We start from the raw sequence: 19,961 nt of genomic DNA on the forward strand, positions 1-19,961 counted from the left end.
TAGTTTCAACTGTTGACGTAAATGAATGTACATTTTGCGTAAATGAACAGCAAAAAGGTGTACTTTTTGAAGACATGTTTTGCCATGAATTGGGTCACCATCAGTTTCCTGTTTTGTATCTATTTAATCTGTTTTTACACTTCACATTGAAATTTCATTATTTAACAATACAAATCAATTAACAACTAGTCCCTTCAGTGTTGGCAGTTAGTTGTGGATATTTACCAAGCTGCAAAGAGGCAAGTTAAATATCCACTGCTAGCCACTAACACTGAAGTAAATATTTGTTTTTGTACAAACTAAAACAGTAACTAATTTAATTATTACAATACTTTTGGGTGCAAATCCTGCATGAGTTGCTTGAAGGTGAATAGGAAAGAATATTCAGAGTGTAATCAGGACCCACCTTTCCACTGTCTTAGTATGTACTAAATGACAACATTTGAAATTACAGTAATTACTGTTACCAATAGTTTTAGAAGAAAAATAATTACAATATTATATTGCATTGTATCTATTCCTTTAGCTCAGGTTACTAGCAGCCAACGCACACAGTGCCTCCTTTAATAGGCAATAAGCAAAAGCTAAAATGACTTATTGAATGTCTAAAAAAAGTATCATTGTGAGTTTGAAATTTATTTTGATTCTATCATAGTCACAAAAATTAAAACTTACCAAAAGCAACTCAAAAGCTGCCACTGACTGCAATTTTTAATTTACACAAATGCTGAGTTTTTACTCTCCAACTGAGTGAATATTCAAAAATTATTTGGTTTTCAAAAATTGGTGCATATGCTCACTCATCTTTTTTTAACTTAAGAAAATGTGTGTTTCATTAATAGTAAAAATGAGTGATAAAAGAGTTTGTCATCACAGACCAAGATTTCATGAGAGGATTGAATCAGCCTGCATACTCAGAAAAACAGTTGGATGACTTAACAATAGAATAAGAAAACTGAATGACTATTTGATAGTCAAATGTTACTCACTCAGTTTCTGAGTGACTCTCCATTAAAAACCATCCTGGAATAAAGTTTTCACTGAGGATATTTCCACTTCCTTCAAGGCACAAAAACAATAACAAAAATTAAAAAGAAACATACACCAAAGAATTCTGGAATTACTCAGACAAATGTGATCATGTGTAACACACAAAATGTTCTAACTTGAAGTTTCCATGTACTCATTAATAAAAGTTTGAAAGCATCTATCAGATACATTGGCCACTTATATTTATCCACCCTATATGACCATCTAGTTAAAAGCTTAGAGAAATAACCAAAAAAATATAGATTCAAATTACATTGGAAGGCATTTAAATAACACAGGTACAGCAGTTTTGATCTTCTGAAAGAGTCATTTTTAGGCAGTATGATCAAGCAAAAGTTGACATTTGTAAAAGAATTATCAACTTCTGAAACCAGTTAAGGTATACAATGATAGAAATATCAGTAATAGAAATACCAATATTATGCAACAACAAGTTAAGAAAAATTCATTCCTTAACAAATGATTCCATTTGAAATAAATCAACCAACCTTCAGGATAAAACTCTTCGAGTTGTTCCTCTGTAAATTTATTGCTAACAAAAGATTTTAATATAAAAACATTATAGTTAATATCTTTTAAAAAGAATCAGTTTTCTACATGTACAAATAAATCCTGGACTGTTATGTCTTTGTTTGATATCATATGATTGCATCATTCATCTTAATATCAATTGACAAGTTATTGATAAGTTCTTTTCTTTATTAAAAGGAGTTTTTCTCTAGTGTGCATTTTAACAAACATAGCAGAACTAACCTAAATATATCAGTGCCTGTTCCCAAGGGATCTTGGCTGGTATTCATCTGTGGTGACACAGGTCTTACTGAGCCAGACCGCACCCTTAATTCTTCTGGGTCTACCTCTTCCAACCAAACAGCACTCTCTTTCAAAGGATCTGCAACCAAAATTGAAAAAAGATGCAAATAAATTTTCTTTCTCTCAATATATAATATTTGATATTACATTGACATACCTCATTGAAACACAATTTCCCAAGGAGAGGCTAAATTTTTAGCACCATTTGTTATCGCCTATATCTCAAACTCAATAGTGTACTGAACTGTTTGAATGAGGTAGGTTGTTCAGACGGAGAAAATTGTGGGTAAATATAAATTATACAACATAACAAAAAGGAAACAATAAAATTTAGTACACTAATTGTCTTAATGAATTATCCTTCAACTTTGTAGTGCCTTTTCTTCTTACAAATCAATTACTGTTTTAAGGCTAAACTAAAAATAAACTATTAAATTGTGCAGATAGAGAACATATACCTGGAACCACCATGACACTTTTAAACTGTACAGTACAGCTTCCTTGTCCTCCTGATCGTGTTGTGACTATCACATCTCCTTTCCCTGGTGGAGCCTTTCCAGTCCGTGCTATGATCTTGCTGGCTGACTTGTAGTCAGCTGACAGCAGACAATTGGCACCACAAATAGTCAGACCTGATAACATCAAAAATCAGTTAAGGTAAATATTTAATTTATTTGTTGTACATATACCACAATTCTCTATAATTTAATGATTTAATAACTAATAAACTGATGCTGTATCTTCTTATCACAACTACTTGTTTGCATCCTGAGTAAAAGCCAGAATGCTTCCACATTTTACAGCCAAGTTTTTTTACAACCAACCTATCAATATCACCAATGGCCACATTTTGGGAGAGGTCACAAAGATTGTATGTTCTTCCACCCCAGTAACGTAACCACAGTAAAGGAGGAGCAAGTCACCACATTGCATTTATATTTGCCGGATGAAATTTCAGAAAAAAAATTGCGACTGATTTAATATCAAACTCAGAAAAACTAAGGAAATATCTTTACAAAGATTTCCTGATCAGACATGTAAAGCACCTGGGTCAGTACATTTAGTTGACGAACCTGTCACATCTTTCGCGTTGACACCGAGGTGTTCTCCACGAATGATCACCTTAGTTCCAGGTGGACCCTCTGCAGGAGAGATGCCAGTCACTACTGGAGGCGGTCTCATCTTAATATTTTTCTGAAGCTGGGAAACAGAGCAAAGTATTACACTAACTTCCTCTCCTGAGACTGCTTTTCCGCCATGTTAACAAGATAGCCAGCGATCCTTTGAACAGCGTACGTAAGTAAAAAATTAGAAAACTACAAGTAATATACTTGAGGTGTGTTATGACCACATGGCCAGTGAAACAGCAAAGTTACTGTAGCTTTACTTCTTAACAAATAAGAATTCGATTAGACGTGTGGTATTATCAGTTAGGGATTTAAATGGCAAATCAAGCATCGTTTCACTAATTCCTTTCGTACTTTGTCTTTCTTCTAGAAATAAGGGAGTAATTTTATGAGCATGGAAATCATACTCGGTGTCCTAGCGGATTTGGACCCCCCTGATTACGACCCCCCCCGGTCCAAATCCACTAGTGGATATAGACCCCCACCCCCCCGTCCAAATCCGTCAGCAGAAGTGGCATGCAATGGAATTGGAAATGGGAACTGAAAATGACCCGGCAGATGTTTCTCTTGATCAAGGGATAATGTGCAAGCATTTAGTTTAATGTTAGGAGAAAAGAGGTTTTGAACCTTTTCCCAGCTAGACTCAATAAGTGACAAACTTGTAACATTAATTTATTTTGTTATTGTTCAATGCCCAAGTGTTGGGACGACATGGAACAATGCGAGTTGCGCGAGAGATGGTTACACATGAGCTGCAAGGGATTTAAGACTGACCCGGAAAGCGAGTGGCTCTGCATTGTCTGCAGACCGCCAGACTCGAGACGTCTTCGTAACTGTTAAGGTGTTATTTTGGATCCCTCAACAGTTAGTAATTAAGAGGCGATCTCTGTAAGAGCGGTCAAGGGCATTTCGCATCGGAGAAAAGTTTTCCCTCAAACTTTTCTCAATAAACTATCTTTGGTTACAAGTAAATAAAACCACATTAGTTTCTGGAAATACGTTAAAATAAAATTTCCAGTGCTCTCAAAAGTCAAAGCTGCAAAAGGCTTTTTTTTGACCTCTTGCAACATCGAAAATTTCAAAAGTTGAATAGCTCGGTCCTCGTATCACACCGCATGCAGCAAAAAATATTTTGTATTCTTAAAGTGTGCGATATATAAGGTGTATAAAATGCATTTCAATTTTTATATTCGTTTTTTCAGAGGCTCGTCAAAATTTATTTAAAAACACTCGTTGGAAAGCTTTCTGAAATTGGTTAAAAGTACTCTTTCTTTCTTGGTTGATATTGCTCAAGTCCAGACCAGACCATTAAAAAATCCGCTTGATTTCTACTAATAAGATGTTTGGCTGCAGAAAAATATAAAAACATCTTGCACTTATTGATTTTCTTCGCCGAGGTGACTTCAAACTTTTAGCGATATTGCTAGCGTGACAGCCGATTATGCAAATTAGTTCATTGAGCAAACTCCGACCGTTTTATGTGAGTAGCTGAATAAATCTTAGATTTTAACCATTTTAAGTAGAAAATACTGTAGGACAGAGCTTTAAGACCACACTAATTAATACTTTAAGCTTTTCAAAAGGCCAAAATTTGACAATTTTTAATAACTCGTGACGAAAGACGTCAATAACAACGTATCGAATATCATTATTTGATTAGCGCTCGCGAACTTTTTGAAAAATTTGGCTTCTATTATTTCACATTTGAGTTCTGATGGCTTACGCTATTCAAACCTGTATGAATATTTCAAAACCAAACTACAGGATTCTATTTAGTGTAACCGGCGATAACAGCACACACAGAAATACACCGTGATCATTGACTCTGTCACGTAAATGGACAAATTGTGTAATTGTCCTGAATACTTCCCACGTCTAAATAAAGCAGCGATTGCTCGGATTTCTAGCTGAAAGGGAAAAAAATGATATTTGGTCGTCACGCCTGTCTGCATAACAGTCCCTTCTCATAAGTTTGAAGAGTTCTTGTGAAAAAGGATATCGCATTTGCATAATTAACGGGTGGACGTCATAACTAGAGTGCATAACATCTGCACTCCGAAATCATTTCCTCCATTTTTGCAAGAGGTGCTGCATTTGTATCTTGCATTTTGAATGCCGGCTCAAAATGTTTGCACATGTCTCTTAGCATCTTGACTTTGATGCTAGGCATCCTTGCTTCTCTTGCCACGAGCACACGTCATAGATATCAAACATGATTGGATGTTTCAATCCTATCTCATCCATTACTGTGTTCCTCGCCTCTCTCTGAAACCTACCCAACTGCATTGTGTACTCAGAAATAGCGCCTTTTACTCCTTCAAAAATACTCTTCAGCTTCTCACAATCCTCACACCTCACGTTGTGACTGTGACTGCATACTTTCTGAACGTCAGTGTCACCAGCATGGCTCAGTGCAAAGACCGTACAGTGATCGGCACATTTTCTATCTTCCTCTTCGCAGCGATTACGGTATGTAGTCTTCAAATACAACTTGCTCTCCTAAAGCCTCTTCCCAACTTCTTTACGCTAGTCCTTTTCTGCTCACACGCTTTCCAATTCGTCTATAATTTGGAGAAAAATCTTTGAAACCATCCGCTCCCTCAGCTGCAGTATTGTCTAAACCTCTATAGAACGCCATACATCTTAGAAATGGCCTTTGACATTTGCAAATTGACAGAATACCGGCTCTTTACCCATTTGGAATCGCTACCAGGGTGTGTCGGATACTGGCACGCTGAACTTTGGCGCCAGAACTTCCCATAAGTGTGCCTATGCTTTGCGCAGACCCACATTTTGCCATAACTGAGTCTTCTACATCGAACAGGCCAGCCCTTGCAAAGATAAGCTCTCCTTCTGTGAAACTCTCTTTTGACAAATGGATTAAGCAGAGATGACTCTTTATTGAGTCAGTACTCTGAGGCAAGTTAAACAAACCGGAAACTCCTCGTCAGTCTCCGAACGAAGTTTCTGAGGAACGCGACTGAAAACAGGACTTCTTGTGGCGAATACCGCTTCAAGAATTTTTTGTTATTAATCCCAAGCAAACCAGTACCGAAAGAGACATACGAATTACAGCTAATAAAATTACGCGCTTTACGATATAGATATAGCTAATTGTCGGAAAAATGAGGTGACACGTAACGTAATAATTTATTTCCTCAAAAATCGCGGGGTCCTTTTCCACAAGAATTCTCTGGAGTTCTGAATAGAAACTTTCATAAAGACCGGTGTGCAGGCAAAATTTCTCTTATTTCTGCTGACCAGAATTCTGATCTAAAAGGCGATGTTATCGCTGCTTTATTACGAAGGGAGAAGCAATTCAGGATGATTACACAATTGAATTATGTGACAGTGGTCACGTTGTATTTCAGTGTGTGCTGTTATCGCCGGTTACACCAAATAGAATCCTGTAGTTTGGTTTTGAAATGTTCATACAGGTTTTAATAGCGTAAGCTGTCAGAACTCGAATATGAAATAACAGAAGCCAAATTATTTAAAAGGGGTTTGAGAGCGCCAATCAAATTATGATATTCGATACGTTGTTGTTGACGTCTTTCGTCACGAGATAATAAAATTTGTCAAAATTTTGGCCTTTTAAAATGTTTAAGGTATTAATCGGTGTGATCTTAAAGCTTTTCCACTACATTTTTTACTTTATTTTCTACTTATAATGGTCAAAAGCTAAGATTTATTCAGCTACTCACATAAAACGGTCGGAGTTTGCTCAATGAACTAATTTGCATAATCGGCTGTCACGCTAGCAATATCGCTAAAAGTTCGAAGTCACCTCGGCGAAGAAAATCAATAAGTGCAAGATATTTTTATATTTTTCTGCAGCCAAACATCTTATTAGTAGAAATCAAGCGGATTTTTTAATGGTCTGGTCTGGACTTGAGCAATATCAACCAAGAAAGAAAGAGTACTTTTAACCAATTTCAGAAAGCTTTCCAACGAGTGTTTTTAAATAAATTTTGACGAGCCTCTGAATAAACGAATATCAAAATTGAAATGCATTTTATACACCTTATATATCGCACACTTTAAGAATACAAAATATTTTTGCTGCATGCGGTGTGATGCGAGGACCGAGCTATTCAACTTTTGAAATTTTCGACGGTCGCAAGAGGTCAAAAAAGGGCCTTTTGCAGCTTTGACTTTTGAGAGCTCTAAAAATTTTATTTTAACGTATTTCCAGAAACTAATGTGGTTTTATTTACTTGTAACCAAAGATAGTTTATTGGGAAAAGTTTGAGGGAAAACTTTTTTCCGATGCGAAATGCCCTGGACCGCTCTTACAGAGATCGCCTCTTAATCGTTAAAATTAGAAAATAAGACTGAGTTCGATGTAATAGTCTCCACTTTTGTAAAGACGTAGACATAAATGTTGATTTCCATTTGAAAATAAGCTGAGAGTTCCAATTGTTCAGAATAGAAAAATTTTACTTATCATAGGCTTTATACGAACGACCTGTCGTAGGAGTAGTTACTTCGTTCTTCTTCAAAAACTGTGTAATATTATATAATTAGAAAATCAGATCGAGTTATTTTTGTGATTGGACGCAATAGTCTCCACTATTGTTATGATGTTTTGTATCTATGTTGATTCGCATTAGAAGAAGAAAAGATTTATTGTAGCAATCTTAATGGTTCGAATGCAGTGGTTTGTTTGCATTTACATGTAATTCTTGCGTATACTGTACGACTCGCTTTAATAAATGCGGCAGAATTGGAACGAAGTGGCTGGTTTTTCTTTACTTTCATTGAGGGATGTTATGTTGTGACTAAGAAGAACATCGACGAAAAGCTTGGAAATAGAATTCGTTGTCAAATATGATACAAACGATGCCAAAGGGAAAGTTTGATAGGGGTCCAAATGTGCGAAGGGGGTCCATAGCCGTTAGCGGATTTTGACCGGGGGTCCAAATGACCGGGGGTCCAAATCCCCGAGGACCCAAATCCGCTGTGACACCGGAACGAAGTCAGATACAGGCCAAACTTTCCTTGTGAAGACACCTTTATTTGATGTTAGTTACATAAGGAGAATAAAATTGCAATTTGCGAGTGAAAACATCTAAAGGAAAAATTTTAGCTTCCTCCGTCGCGTGTTATTTTCCCCACCCCTCTCCACTTAAAAATGAAATGGTTCACCCGCTGAGACTGTATCTAGCTTCGCTTTCTACTTCTTGTTTTTCCCGGAAAAGTTTCATCATCCTTTGCCAAGAAACGGGTGGTTTTGTGAGGTTTATTTGACTTTGTCCCCATTGTCCGAAAGTGTTCAAAAGCACGATATTCCATTGAAGGACGGATACGGTAGACCATGGAAACTGAGAGATGAAAAGTCAAACTTTATTTCAAAACATCGATTTTTCCAAAATACTAAGCTCTTGAAAGGTGGGTAAACGCGAGCAAGGTTTGTGGTCCACGTAGTTTTGTCCATACAGTTTCCCTATCAAAATACTTATTACTTATTTAGCCAAATTTGAATCACATTTAAAGGACTAAGTTAAATGAAAAATAATCTATTTTTGTTTCTTGTAAAGTGTGGTTGGGTGTAAACATGTTTTCTTTAATTTAGACTAACACTGCTCGAAGCAAAATTTAGTTTCATTTGGTCTAGGTAAATACTCTTGTCATGTCTAACAACGTGTACTGGACCATCACAATAACCACGTTTGCTACAGACTTCCTCATTGTCTCATTACTTGAATTGACATTTATGCATTTAATTTTTTGTGTTCAGTGTTATACATAATTGTAAAAAACACCCACGACAAATTGTTTAGCCCCACTCAGTATTGTTTTACTATCTCTTAGTATTTTATAATTAATGCACCGATTAGAATTAAGGTACAAAAAGTGCTCTTTTTATGTGCTACCAGCTATTGGGTGCAGATGTGGTAGTAGTTCAAATGCATTTTTTGCTTACACATAATTGTGTGGTTTCAATGCATTGTGCAACTCATAGTACCCTGGCCAAAACAGCTTACTGTAATTTGGGAAACGGGAAACAAAATGAAAATCTGTAACTTACGAAGTGAATTTCAATCTCTGCATGAATATGAATCTAGACATTGATAACTGAGAGGTTTGGACTGGGTACAGGCAGTTTACTTATTAGTCTTTTCCTTAACATTGAGCAATAAAATGGTTGTTAAAATAGAGGTGATGCAAATTAAAGAGAGATGCCTCACCAAAACATTTTCATTTACGTAATGATAAAGGTGATTTAAAAGGCCTCAAAACAAACTTTGAAACATTATTTTTACAAGTATCTGTCACAATTTGACTCCTGTCAATTAAAGAGTGCATAAGAAAAAAAAAAGTGCATGTACACTTTTGAAAAACAACAAAACTAGTTTGGCAAGGACTGTCATGACAATGATTTCTTCAAAAATAGTCAATGATGTTACAGAAAGTATTATTCATTTTCATCAACAATTAATTCATGTACAAAGATTTACCTCTGTTCATTAAGTAATAATGCAATGGCGTGTATAAATCTGGTCTTTCCTCCACAAAAACTAAATTTGAATGATACACTCCAATGAAATGCAAGGGGATTTAATGCAGCCTTTTCTCATTGAATTCCTTCTGTTTCTGTTGTGCAATTTACAGTATAAATGTCCAAATTGAACAGACTTGGAAAGACTTACCAAGAGCATATATTTGTTGCAGAACTGAAATTAAAACTTTGCTTGGCCTTTCACTACAAACAAATTGTTTGAGAAAATTCAGATATTAAATGAATGAAGGAATCCATCGATTAGTACAACTGTAACCAAATACCTCACATTTTAACTTTCTAGGTACTTTTTGTGAACAATTAAAATTAATTGTAGGTAGTTTTTAGTACGCTTGTCAACCAACATAATGACACTATTGCTTATACAAATTCATTCTAAAACCAATATTTTTCTATCAACCAAAGTGATTTGAGTAAGAGAAAAGAGAGGATTAATAAACTATTTGTCAGCTTGAGGAAGTGACTGATGTCTTTGCTTAAAAATACTGCCCAGCCAGAAAAACAAGATATATTTATGAAAAATGGCAACGAAAGTAGGGATGTACATGGCAACTCACAAAAGCGTTACCGTTGCCTGTGGGCAGAGATAGGAAAATACAGACTGCAAAAGGAACCAATCAGATTGCAGGATTCATTACCATGCCCTCTGAAAAAAAATAATTGGCAATATTCTCTCATGATATTTCCCAATTTCTAACCTTTCAAGCCAACTTGGCATAAGGCATTGTGGAAACCTTAATTTTAGGAAAAAAATCAATTAAAAAATGATAGACACAGAGGTTGTCAATGAATACTGTTATCTGTTTCTTCATTTCCTTTTTGTATACCAATTTGGTATTCAATATGGCTTGTACATATAAGTGTCCAATTAAAGTTTCACCTGCAGATATATACTAAGAGGATTATATTAACTGTAAAATTTAGTTAAATATGTAAATATGTATTCAATTCTGTAAAATATGTTTTAAAAGAATGAATTGTAGAAAGGTAATTAATAATGGTAATTGAGATGAGTGGAGAACAATTTGGGCTGAAATCATACACATGATTTCAAATTCAAACAACCATGCAGCACGAGTTCAATTTGAAATCACAAGTATGAGCTCTGACCAAAATTGCTTGACACGAGGTTCAATTACCACTTTATTACATCCATTTTGAAATTGCCAAAATACAGAACTTGGTCAGTTCAAATATTTTTTTGATGCAGTACTGAACCGGTCTGAAATTAAATTCATCCATTTTTGGGGGGGGGGGTGGGAGGGGGGAAGCAAGTTACAGTTGTGGTTTGCTTTCACTAGTGTTTAAAGACTGAAAATATTAAAATAAAAAGATTTGCCATACTCGTCAAGATTATTGTAAAAAAAAATTGCAATAACCTTGTGAATCTCAATATTTCTTTCAAAAAAAGCCTTATCCATCAGCACACATTCTGAAAAGTATTGTTAACCATCGGTTCATTTCGTCAAAACATTCATGCAGCCTGTAGAATCGTGAAAGAGGTACGTTGTTGGACGAGAAGAGATACTCCTATTCGAAGGAGACTGAAAACCATATTTAAATGTAGTATTGTCGTGAAAAAATGTGACCTAATTTTATCCACTTCCGAAATTGGACAGTTCCCTATTAGACTGACGGTTATTAAAGAAAATACATGTATATGTTAATTTGCATTTGTGTTTTTGACCTTCTCTGCTCTTTATTTCCTCTCTTTTAACTTTCAGGTGTTGTCCTTAAAAATAAAGGTCACCTGTTCGAAAGCAGCAATCTAGCTACCGCACAACTGTAGAATCTTTCCCTTTCAAAGAGGAGAGAGATCATAAAGAAAGGTGAACGTGCTGACGAGGGCGAAAAGCAACGTGATTTCCCTACAAGAAAAATTATTTTGACTTATCAAAATGTCTTCAGAGGGAGCTGTACATCAAGAGGAAAGTAGCAACATATTTGACAAAGAAGGAGGGAGCAGTGTTAGTGTCGATTTGGATTCTGATTGCTGTCACCAAGATGAAGATCAGTTAGGTGCAGCCAAGTGCCCTATGCATGAAGATCGTACTGAGCCTAGTCGATCCCCGTTTGGTTTACCAGAGGACGAATCACACCTCCCCACAGTGGACGAAGAAACGAAATCTTCTAGTTGTGGGCAAGAAATTCGAAGAAAGGAACGTCACAGATCTGCATCCGTTCGTGGACATAGTTCAGTGAAGAGTGACTGTAAAGATGTAGGCGCACGTTCTTTTCCTAGACGAGGAAGTGACGACGTTCCATCTTTACAGCAAAAAAGTCACAGAAGGGATGCTCCAGGAAAATCAAAGAAAACCACTGGCAAACATTCTGGTGACACTCCAGTGACTCCAAAGCGTGGAAGGGATCTTGAATACAGAGATAAGAAATACAACCAAGCTAAAAAAACTAGAAAACCTTTTAGAAGTGAAAGAGACAAGAAAGTTGCTGCTCCATCCTTGGCTGAACAACCCTGTCGTTTGGTCATCAAACCTCCCTCAGAGCTCCCTGTCAAAAAAGATGTCGTGACACTCTACCTTAAAGAATGTCTTGGTGACGAGATCACGTTTTATCACGAGGAAACTAAGAAAACTGATGGTGGGTGTCTCGAATTTACATTTGTCTTTCAGAATAATGAGCAAGGAAGAAGAGCTGAACTGATTCTAAAAGAAAACATCAGAGAAGCTGGAGAAAAAATTGAAGTTTCTATTCTCACGGAGGGAGCGCGTACTGATATGATTTTGGTCGAGTGCTTAGCAGAGCTTCAGAAAAAGATGACAGCAATCGAAAAGCAGCATACTGTCAAGATAGAGAAAATCAGTCGTCACATTAAGGCTCTTCGTGTGCAAAAGCACATACCTTTTAATGAATTTGAAAAAATATGCTCGGAGAGAGAAGTCCTGGAACACAAGAAGGAGGAACTTGAATCACAGCTCCGAGAATTTCGACGCTTTGAACTTATCACAAGATCCACTCTGGACGCCCAAAGACGGCTGCCACCCTCCTGTGTTGAGCCTACAGTGAAGAAACTAAGGGAAGCATTTGGTAGAGAATGTCGCAGGATCGAAGCAGCCCTACCAATGTACGCGAAAAAAACCAAAATTGTTCAGCTCATAACGGAAAATCAGGTCTGCGTTATTCTTGGAGAAACCGGATCAGGTAAAAGTACACAGATGACCCAGTATTTGTACGAGGCTGGTTTTGCTGAGAAGGGTTTAATCGTTTGTACCCAGCCACGTAAAGTTGCTGCGACAAGCCTAGCATTCCACGTCGCTCGAGAAATGGGGAGCACTGTTGGAAAAGTAGTGGGCTGCCGTGTAGGAGGAAACGTTCAAGCAAGTAAAGAGACGACTGGTATTTTGTACGCTACAGACCACATTCTTCTCAATGAGTGCCTAAAGGATCCTCAGTTGTCAAAATATTCTTGCATAATAATTGACGAAGCACATGAACGAAGTCTTTACTCGGACCTACTTCTTGGTATGATCAAGAAAAGCCTTATTCAACGTCCTGAGCTGCGAGTGGTCATAACCTCAGCTACCATTGATCCAGCTCTCTTCGTGGCATATTTTGACCAATGTCCAGTACTGAAAGTGTCCGGCAGAATGTTTCCCGTCGATGAAATTTGGAAAGGTGATCCATCTTCCAACGTTGAAAATTATCTTCAAGAGGCTGTAAAAACAGCTCGCGAAATTCACCGCAAGGAGGATCCAGGGGACATTCTTGTGTTTCTGACTTCTCCAGCAGAAACGGAACGTGCTTGTGAAATGTTAAGAAAGGTTGAGCGGGATGCTAACCTAGTTTGTCTTCCTCTCCACGGAAAGCTACGTCAAGAAGAGCAAAAGAAAGTGTTCGAAGAAGACGGAGACAAACGTAAGGTGGTATTTGCTACCAACTGTGCGGAAACCTCTATCACCATTCCTGGGATAAAGTATGTAGTGGACACTGGTATGGTGAAGGAAATGAAGTTCGAACCGAAACGCAACAAAAGTTCTTTAGAGGTAACAACCATCAACAAAAGTTCTGCTGAACAGCGAAAAGGAAGGGCAGGAAGGACACAAGCAGGGAAGTGCTTTAGACTCTACAGCAAAGAGGTGTATGAGGCAATGGAAGACCAATCAAAACCAGAGATCTTAAGGGTTCATCTTGGTCAGGCCGTGCTGAAGCTGATGGAACTTGGTATCGAAAATGTCAGAGACTTTGATTTTGTAGAATCGCCACCTTTTGACTCAATAACCCTTGCATTAGAGTTGTTGAATTCTCTTGGTGCGATAACAAACGGAAAACTTACACAGCTGGGAGGCAAAATTGCTCGTGTTCCGGTAGAGCCACGATTGGCAAAGGTCATATTTGAAGGCATTGACAAAGGTGTAGGTGCGGATGCGTTAGCATTGGCAGCCATTGCAACTGCGGGTGGGAGCGTTTTCTTCCGCATGGGAAGCGAAGAGGAGAAGCAGGCAGCTGACAGTAGAAAAGTAGGTTTCTGCCTGAATGGTGGAGACCTACTGACGTTGTTGGAAGTGTACAGGCAATACCTCAAGCAACCGAAAGATTTACCTAAACGAAAAAAGTGGGCTGTTGCTAACAGCTTAAACGCTAAGTCACTTCGCATGACAGACGAGACTATCAAAGAGCTAAAGCTGACGTTAAAGCATGAATTAGAGATAACGATCCCGAATACGTTGCAGAAAGACGAGAACACTGATGTGAAACTTCAAAAGATTTTGTTTTCTTGTTATGCCACCAACTTATGCTTGTTTACTGGCCACGAGAAAAAAGGATACAGAGTGTTGTCTTCAGACCAGTGTGTTCAAGTGCATCCATCGTCAGCACTCAAGTTTCTCGGAGCAACGCCTCAGTTCATCGTCTTTGACCAACTGCTCAAAACGTCTCGTGACTTTGTCGTCAACGTTACCCCTGTGGAGGAGACGTGGCTCCGGGAAATGATTTCAACAGGAGCTCTCAAGTATGACCTAGAGAACCTATTGTCGACTGTATTAACCGAAATGGCATTGCCATGCAGTCCAGAACTTATTAAATTGACGTTTGGAGGTTACAAAAGAAAAAAAGTTGATCAAATTGTGGACAAAGTTTCGAAGTCATGCGATGACAGCTTGGTTGTGTTAGAGGAGGACAAAGAGAGGGGGCAAATCAAAATCTTCGTTCCTCCAAGGTACACGGCGAAAGCCCTGCCAGTGATAGAGAGTATCTTGGAGGAAAGCAAAAAGATACTTAGGAGTGAGGAAAGAGAAGAGCCCCTGAGGGAAGATTCCCTAGGAAGTAGAATGGTTTGGGGACAAGGCGGTGAAATACGGGAGTTGCTGATGCTGGACATGTACAGGACTGTCACAGTCGGTAAGATAGAAGATGGCTACTCAACAGCTGTTTTAGACCACCTTAGATCCTTCGGAGACATCGTGAAACATAGTCTTAGGGAGCAGAACGGCAAGATGCGAGTCTTTGTGACTTATAGGGATTCACAGGATGCGCTAAAGGCAGTGAACAGCCCTTCCAATTCTTGTTCAGATATCAACATCAAAGTACAGCCGAGTAACTCGACAGGCGATGGTAACCAAATACGTTTTTCTCAGTTTAAAGTGAAAGTTAAGTGGCTCAGACGTCCAGGAAAAGGCACAGGATCAGTGCAATTCTTCAATGGCGAAGACTTCTTTTACACGCTCAGAAGAATATCGTCGCTGATTATTAAATCCAAAAGGGTGATATTTCAAGCCGACAAAATTCACAATCAACAAATATTCATGAGAAGGCTCCACCCTGAAACATCAGAGGAGGATGTGACTTCTGCTATCGAAGAGAAGCTTCCCTCAGTAAAAGTGATGAAAGTTTTCATCCACCGAATAGCAGAGTTTGAAACAGCGGATGAGACTCTTGTAGTACAGAAGACTCTCTTAGAAGAAAGTCTCAGCAGCTTTGCCGCACAAGGTGATTTCTCAGTCTACGTAGGAAAACCTTCCACGAAATCTTTTGAGGGATACGCCCACCTGACGTTCCAAAACCCAGAAGAGGGTGAAGCCGCTATAAGAGGTCTTAATGGAATGAACATCCCAGGCATTGGTATGGTAACCCTGCATCCCAACCTGTCAACTGTGTTGTCATGTGCCAGAAATGTTTACAAAGTCATAGAAGATGAGTTCATAGAAACTATCAGCGAGTTGGAATCAACCTTTGAAGCAAATTTGATTATTAAGGTCAAAAATAAGCCTACAGATCAGCGTGTTTTGATAGAAATTCAAAGTGAGTCCACGGAACACTTCATATCTGCTACCACTGTTCTCACCGAAATTTTCAATGGGGATAAAATTGACTGCAAGATTTCTAAAGACCTGGAGATTCTTTTGACTAACTCAGCAAAAGACGTTCTTGGAACAATTCAGAAAGACACTGGAACTGTAATCAGTCAAGATTGGAAGAACCAGGCTGTAAAAATTCATGGACCCGAAGCCAACCGAGAATCAGCAAAACGAGCTATAAACAAGTTTCTCGATGATTCCATCAATGGCAATCGCCACTCTTGGCAGATTCAACTTCGAGGACCAAACAAGCCCCGCGGACTGCTGAAAGCTCTGTTTAAAAGGTTTGGCGTCAATCTTCAAGGATTACGAGACATTAATGGTGTCCAGAAGATCCATGTTGAATTTAGAAACCACGTACTCAAGATAGAGAGTTCAGATGAGGCTGAAGAACTAATCAACAGCTATGTGGCGGAATGCTGTAAAAATCTTTCCCAAGAATTGTTTCCTTTGCAACAAGACCATCGAACACAGTTAACCTGTGGTATATGCCTATGCGATTTGGATTCAACAGCAGACGTATACAGACTTTCCTGCTGTGGTCACGCTTACGACAAGAGCTGTGTTATCCAACAACTCAAGTCTCCAGACTTTCCGTTGAAGTGTGTCGTGGAAAAGTGTGGAGAGCGTCTTGTATGGAAGGATTTGCAAAACTTGTTGAATGACCGCGAAAGGAAGAGGCTCGCTTTGACCGCTCTAGATGAGTATGTCAAAAGAAATCCTGAAATTGTGAAGTACTGTCCAACAGCGAACTGTGGCATGGTATACCGCGTCTCAACTAATGGGAGATCCTTCACTTGTGATGCATGTCTGGCTCAGACCTGCACATCTTGTCACGTGCAATGGCACGATGGGCTCACTTGCGCCATGTTTAAATCAGAGAGACAAGTCGAGGGACGTCTCGTGGAGTGGATGATGAAGGACCCAAGCAATAGAAAGAAATGTCCCAAATGCAAGACACCGATTGAGAAGAATCAGGGATGTAATCACATGGAGTGCTCACAGTGTAGAAGCCACATGTGTTGGCTCTGCCTGCAGACGTTTCCAACCGGGAGCGATGTGTACGATCATCAACGACACTGTCTCAATAAGACTGAAGCATGAGTGCAATGCTGCCTGTAGAGACAAACCCTTGACAATAAAAGTCATAGGCTGTGCTGATGTAACTAATGTTTTTGAACGTTGTCTGTTGAGGACAATAGTTTAGATGGCTAATTAAATTTCCGAAGCATAACGAAAATGGACAAGTTTCACTTAGCAGTAAGGGTAAAGTGGTAAATGACACTTAAGTAGCTCAACGTGTAACCAAATGAGTTAGGAATGTTTGAAGATTTAATAATCCTGCCATCAGAACCCGTCTGACTAAAAAAACCCGTTTATGTTTTTTGAGAGCGATGTAGCTCATTGTACCCACAATATTTAGGTAGCGTCCCACTTAGTGCTTTTCGTTCGATAAAGTGCAGCTTTATTTGTTTATCTCTAAATTTCAAGTTGTTGATAACTAAAATGGTTTTCTCGTCAAGCTCTTTTTTCCCTTAAAAATACAACTGATTTACTATCGCTATTAGCTGGATGAATTGCAACCAAGCAAAAATTATCAGCGTCATATAAATACATTTTGTAAACAGATGTTTTCAGTAACACAAATATTCGTCTAAACATATGCAGGTAATTTTATCGGTCTTGTACCCACCATGGCAATTAAATAAAAACTTGGTCAAGGAAGTGAATATCGTTTCTCATGAAAATGATTTTTATCTAGCTTGCACAATTGTTAGTCACTAAAGTCACCAACAGTATGCAGTATGTAGGGTTGCCTGAGCTTGGAGGGGAGGGGGAGGGTGAGAGGATTTTATTAAGTGGGGATCACATGGTTTTCAGAAGGATTGGAATGGGGATTAGTCGTCGCCAACAGAGTACAAAGGGGAGCTATGAAAAATTAATTGCCAATTGACTTTCAATGAGAATGGAATCATCAGCAAAATCTTACTGCGACGCAACTAAAATCCTCCGCCCCTCCTCCCCCCCCCCCCATAAAACAAACAAACAAAATAAAACAAAACAAAACCAGGCGATACATAATGACCCGTCTCTGAATGGATCAAAATTGCAAAATATTTACCATCATTTATTGTTGGCCAGAATCAAGGATCCTTCAGATCATTTCCTCTGTCGGGACTAGCTTCTGTTTAGAAACTTACTTTTTAAAACCACATTTTAAACCTTTCACAAAGTTCACTTTTGTTGAGAAATATGATGCAATTCGATGAAGTCAAAACACAACTACCGCATGTAAAGTTTGGAAAACTGCACAAAATCGTTGAACTTGCGTAAGTGAGACCTGACATAACCCAACCCTAAAAAGAGAATGTTCTTTACTGATGAGTGATTATTAGTTTCTCGTTAGTGATGATTCTTGAAGAAATGGCATTGGTTTCCCACATGCATTTGATCGTATTTGTTTATGGAGTTAGGTCGCCCTCTGGTTAGACATTCGAAAGTTGAAATATTTTTGCGAAAAATTCTACAAAGAAAAAGCTTCCAAAATCTCTTTAGTCAAAAAAGCAATTGATTAGGTGTAAGCGAGGGTAAAATGAGATGGTAACCAGCCGTAAACAATAGGTTTTTCTTAATTTAGGAGTCTTAAATATGCTGTGTTCCAAGGTACAGAGGTCCCCCTATGTTCCATAGTTCAATACGACAACAGATCATGTACCATAACCATTTAGTAGAGCCGACTGTTTCTTTTTATTTAAAGTTACTCGAGTGAGTGTTTGTCACAGCAGAGGGGTAGGAACGTTCAAGACTAAGGTTAGTGTTGGGTGACGAACTGTGCCTTGTGTCTTTCAAATTTGCTGAGAATGTTCTATGGAAAATTATGGAAAGGAAGTATTTTTTTTGTCTGTTTGTAAACTCGTTTAGGCGAGTAAAAAAAATTGGCTCCGTCTGTGGTTGATCAGTTGCATCAAACAATGTTGTCACAAATAAACAGAAAATAAGCCTTAGTTCAGGCCTACAGGTCATTGGGTTGTTAACGATAAACAGAAAATATTAAACCAATGGAGATGTTTGTTACGACACCGTCAATGTCTTTCAAAACTTCCAGTTTAGTGAAAAGAAAGACTGTGACCCGAAGTTTATGAATCGGAACGAGAAGTCACTTTTCTCTTTTTTAGACAAAAAAGGAGAGTGAAGAGGTCAGACTTTTGGGTTTGATCTTCAGTCACCTCGACAGTCGACTGGTTTGTTTGTTTGTTTATTTTGTTTGATTAGTTGTATTTCTTCCCATTACTGAAGTTTGAGCCTGACACTTAAATTGAAAGAAATACAAGAACAAGAACGAAACAAAACTTTCCAAGTTTTAAGTAGCGCTCTTTTTCTTTGCTTGTATGGTTTTCAAAATAATTGCTTAGTTCATCAATAAATCATTTCGAGAGAATATTGTGTCTTCAGGTTATGGCAAACTCACGATTAGCTGCCATTATCAACTAACGTGTGACAGGAATAAAAACTGTTTGAAATTGGATGATTGTGTGACGTTGAGTTGGACGTGACGCAAGTGGCGTCTTTTTGATCCATTCTCGCGGTAACAGTAGCGTAGTTGAGCTCCGTTCACAAGCCCCAGAAATGGAACATAGGAAAAAGTGAGTCATAAATTCGAATTCGAGAGAGTTAAAATTTCATGATGTAGTGCTCTTCCAAAAATAAACCTTCAGTCTGAGAAGTTGGTGAGATGGGTCATGTTAATAATGTCAGTTTTGAAGAGGTCATCATTTCAATTTGTCGGTCTGAGTTCTCCTCCAGTTTTGACTGAATTTTTTTTGTTTTTAATTGTGTGTTTGTTAAACAACTGAGATTCTCCAGAGGAAACAGAAAAAATTTGTTTTTTTTGTTTTCAGGTTCCTGTAGAAAAGGGAGTTAGTGCGGAGCAGCAGCGGGCTGATAGGCAGACTGTGAAACAACCGTTTCGAATTTGAATTGAATTTTGGTTATGACAATTCTTTGGGTCATCTCAAAATTAGCTTGTAGAGAAGCGCTTTTTCTTTGTGTTTTGCAGTCGAACGGAGGCAAGCACGAGGCGGCGCCAAGCGTGAGTTAACCGCTCGCCTAGAGCTTGTCTCCGTTCGCCTGTAAAAC

General features: G+C 38.3%; 2 protein-coding genes across 2 annotated transcripts in view; one reads left to right on the top strand and one right to left on the bottom strand.

The window, feature by feature from the left end:
- LOC113679042 (exocyst complex component 2) overlaps nt 1–3,161 on the bottom strand; it is a 23,725-nt gene extending 20,564 nt beyond the window's left edge. Inside the window, exons 1-5 of the mRNA XM_027195978.2 lie at nt 2,937–3,161; nt 2,322–2,495; nt 1,804–1,942; nt 1,539–1,582; nt 990–1,059 (exon numbers count right to left, since the gene is read on the bottom strand). Coding sequence (XP_027051779.2) covers nt 990–1,059; nt 1,539–1,582; nt 1,804–1,942; nt 2,322–2,495; nt 2,937–3,045 — 536 coding nt within the window. The 5' untranslated portion in view covers nt 3,046–3,161. The remainder of the gene's footprint in view (nt 1–989; nt 1,060–1,538; nt 1,583–1,803; nt 1,943–2,321; nt 2,496–2,936) is intronic.
- A 4,975-nt stretch (nt 3,162–8,136) lies between these two features.
- LOC113679040 (uncharacterized) lies at nt 8,137–17,549 on the top strand. Its single transcript, XM_027195976.2, has 2 exons — nt 8,137–8,381; nt 11,238–17,549. Exon 2 carries the CDS (start codon nt 11,412–11,414, stop codon nt 16,926–16,928), a length of 5,517 nt encoding a protein of 1,838 aa, XP_027051777.2. The 5' UTR covers nt 8,137–8,381; nt 11,238–11,411; the 3' UTR covers nt 16,929–17,549.
- Nucleotides 17,550–19,961: the final 2,412 nt, after the last annotated feature.

Source organism: Pocillopora damicornis, chromosome 3 (genome assembly GCF_964200805.1).
Source record: "Pocillopora damicornis chromosome 3, jaPocDami1.2, whole genome shotgun sequence".
Taxonomy (NCBI): Eukaryota; Metazoa; Cnidaria; class Anthozoa; order Scleractinia; family Pocilloporidae; genus Pocillopora; species Pocillopora damicornis.

What these genes read in the sequence shown, in the direction of transcription:
- LOC113679040 (XM_027195976.2), top strand. Translation starts at nt 11,412, where the DNA reads ATGTCTTCAGAGGGAGCTGTACATCAAGAGGAAAGTAGCAACATATTT.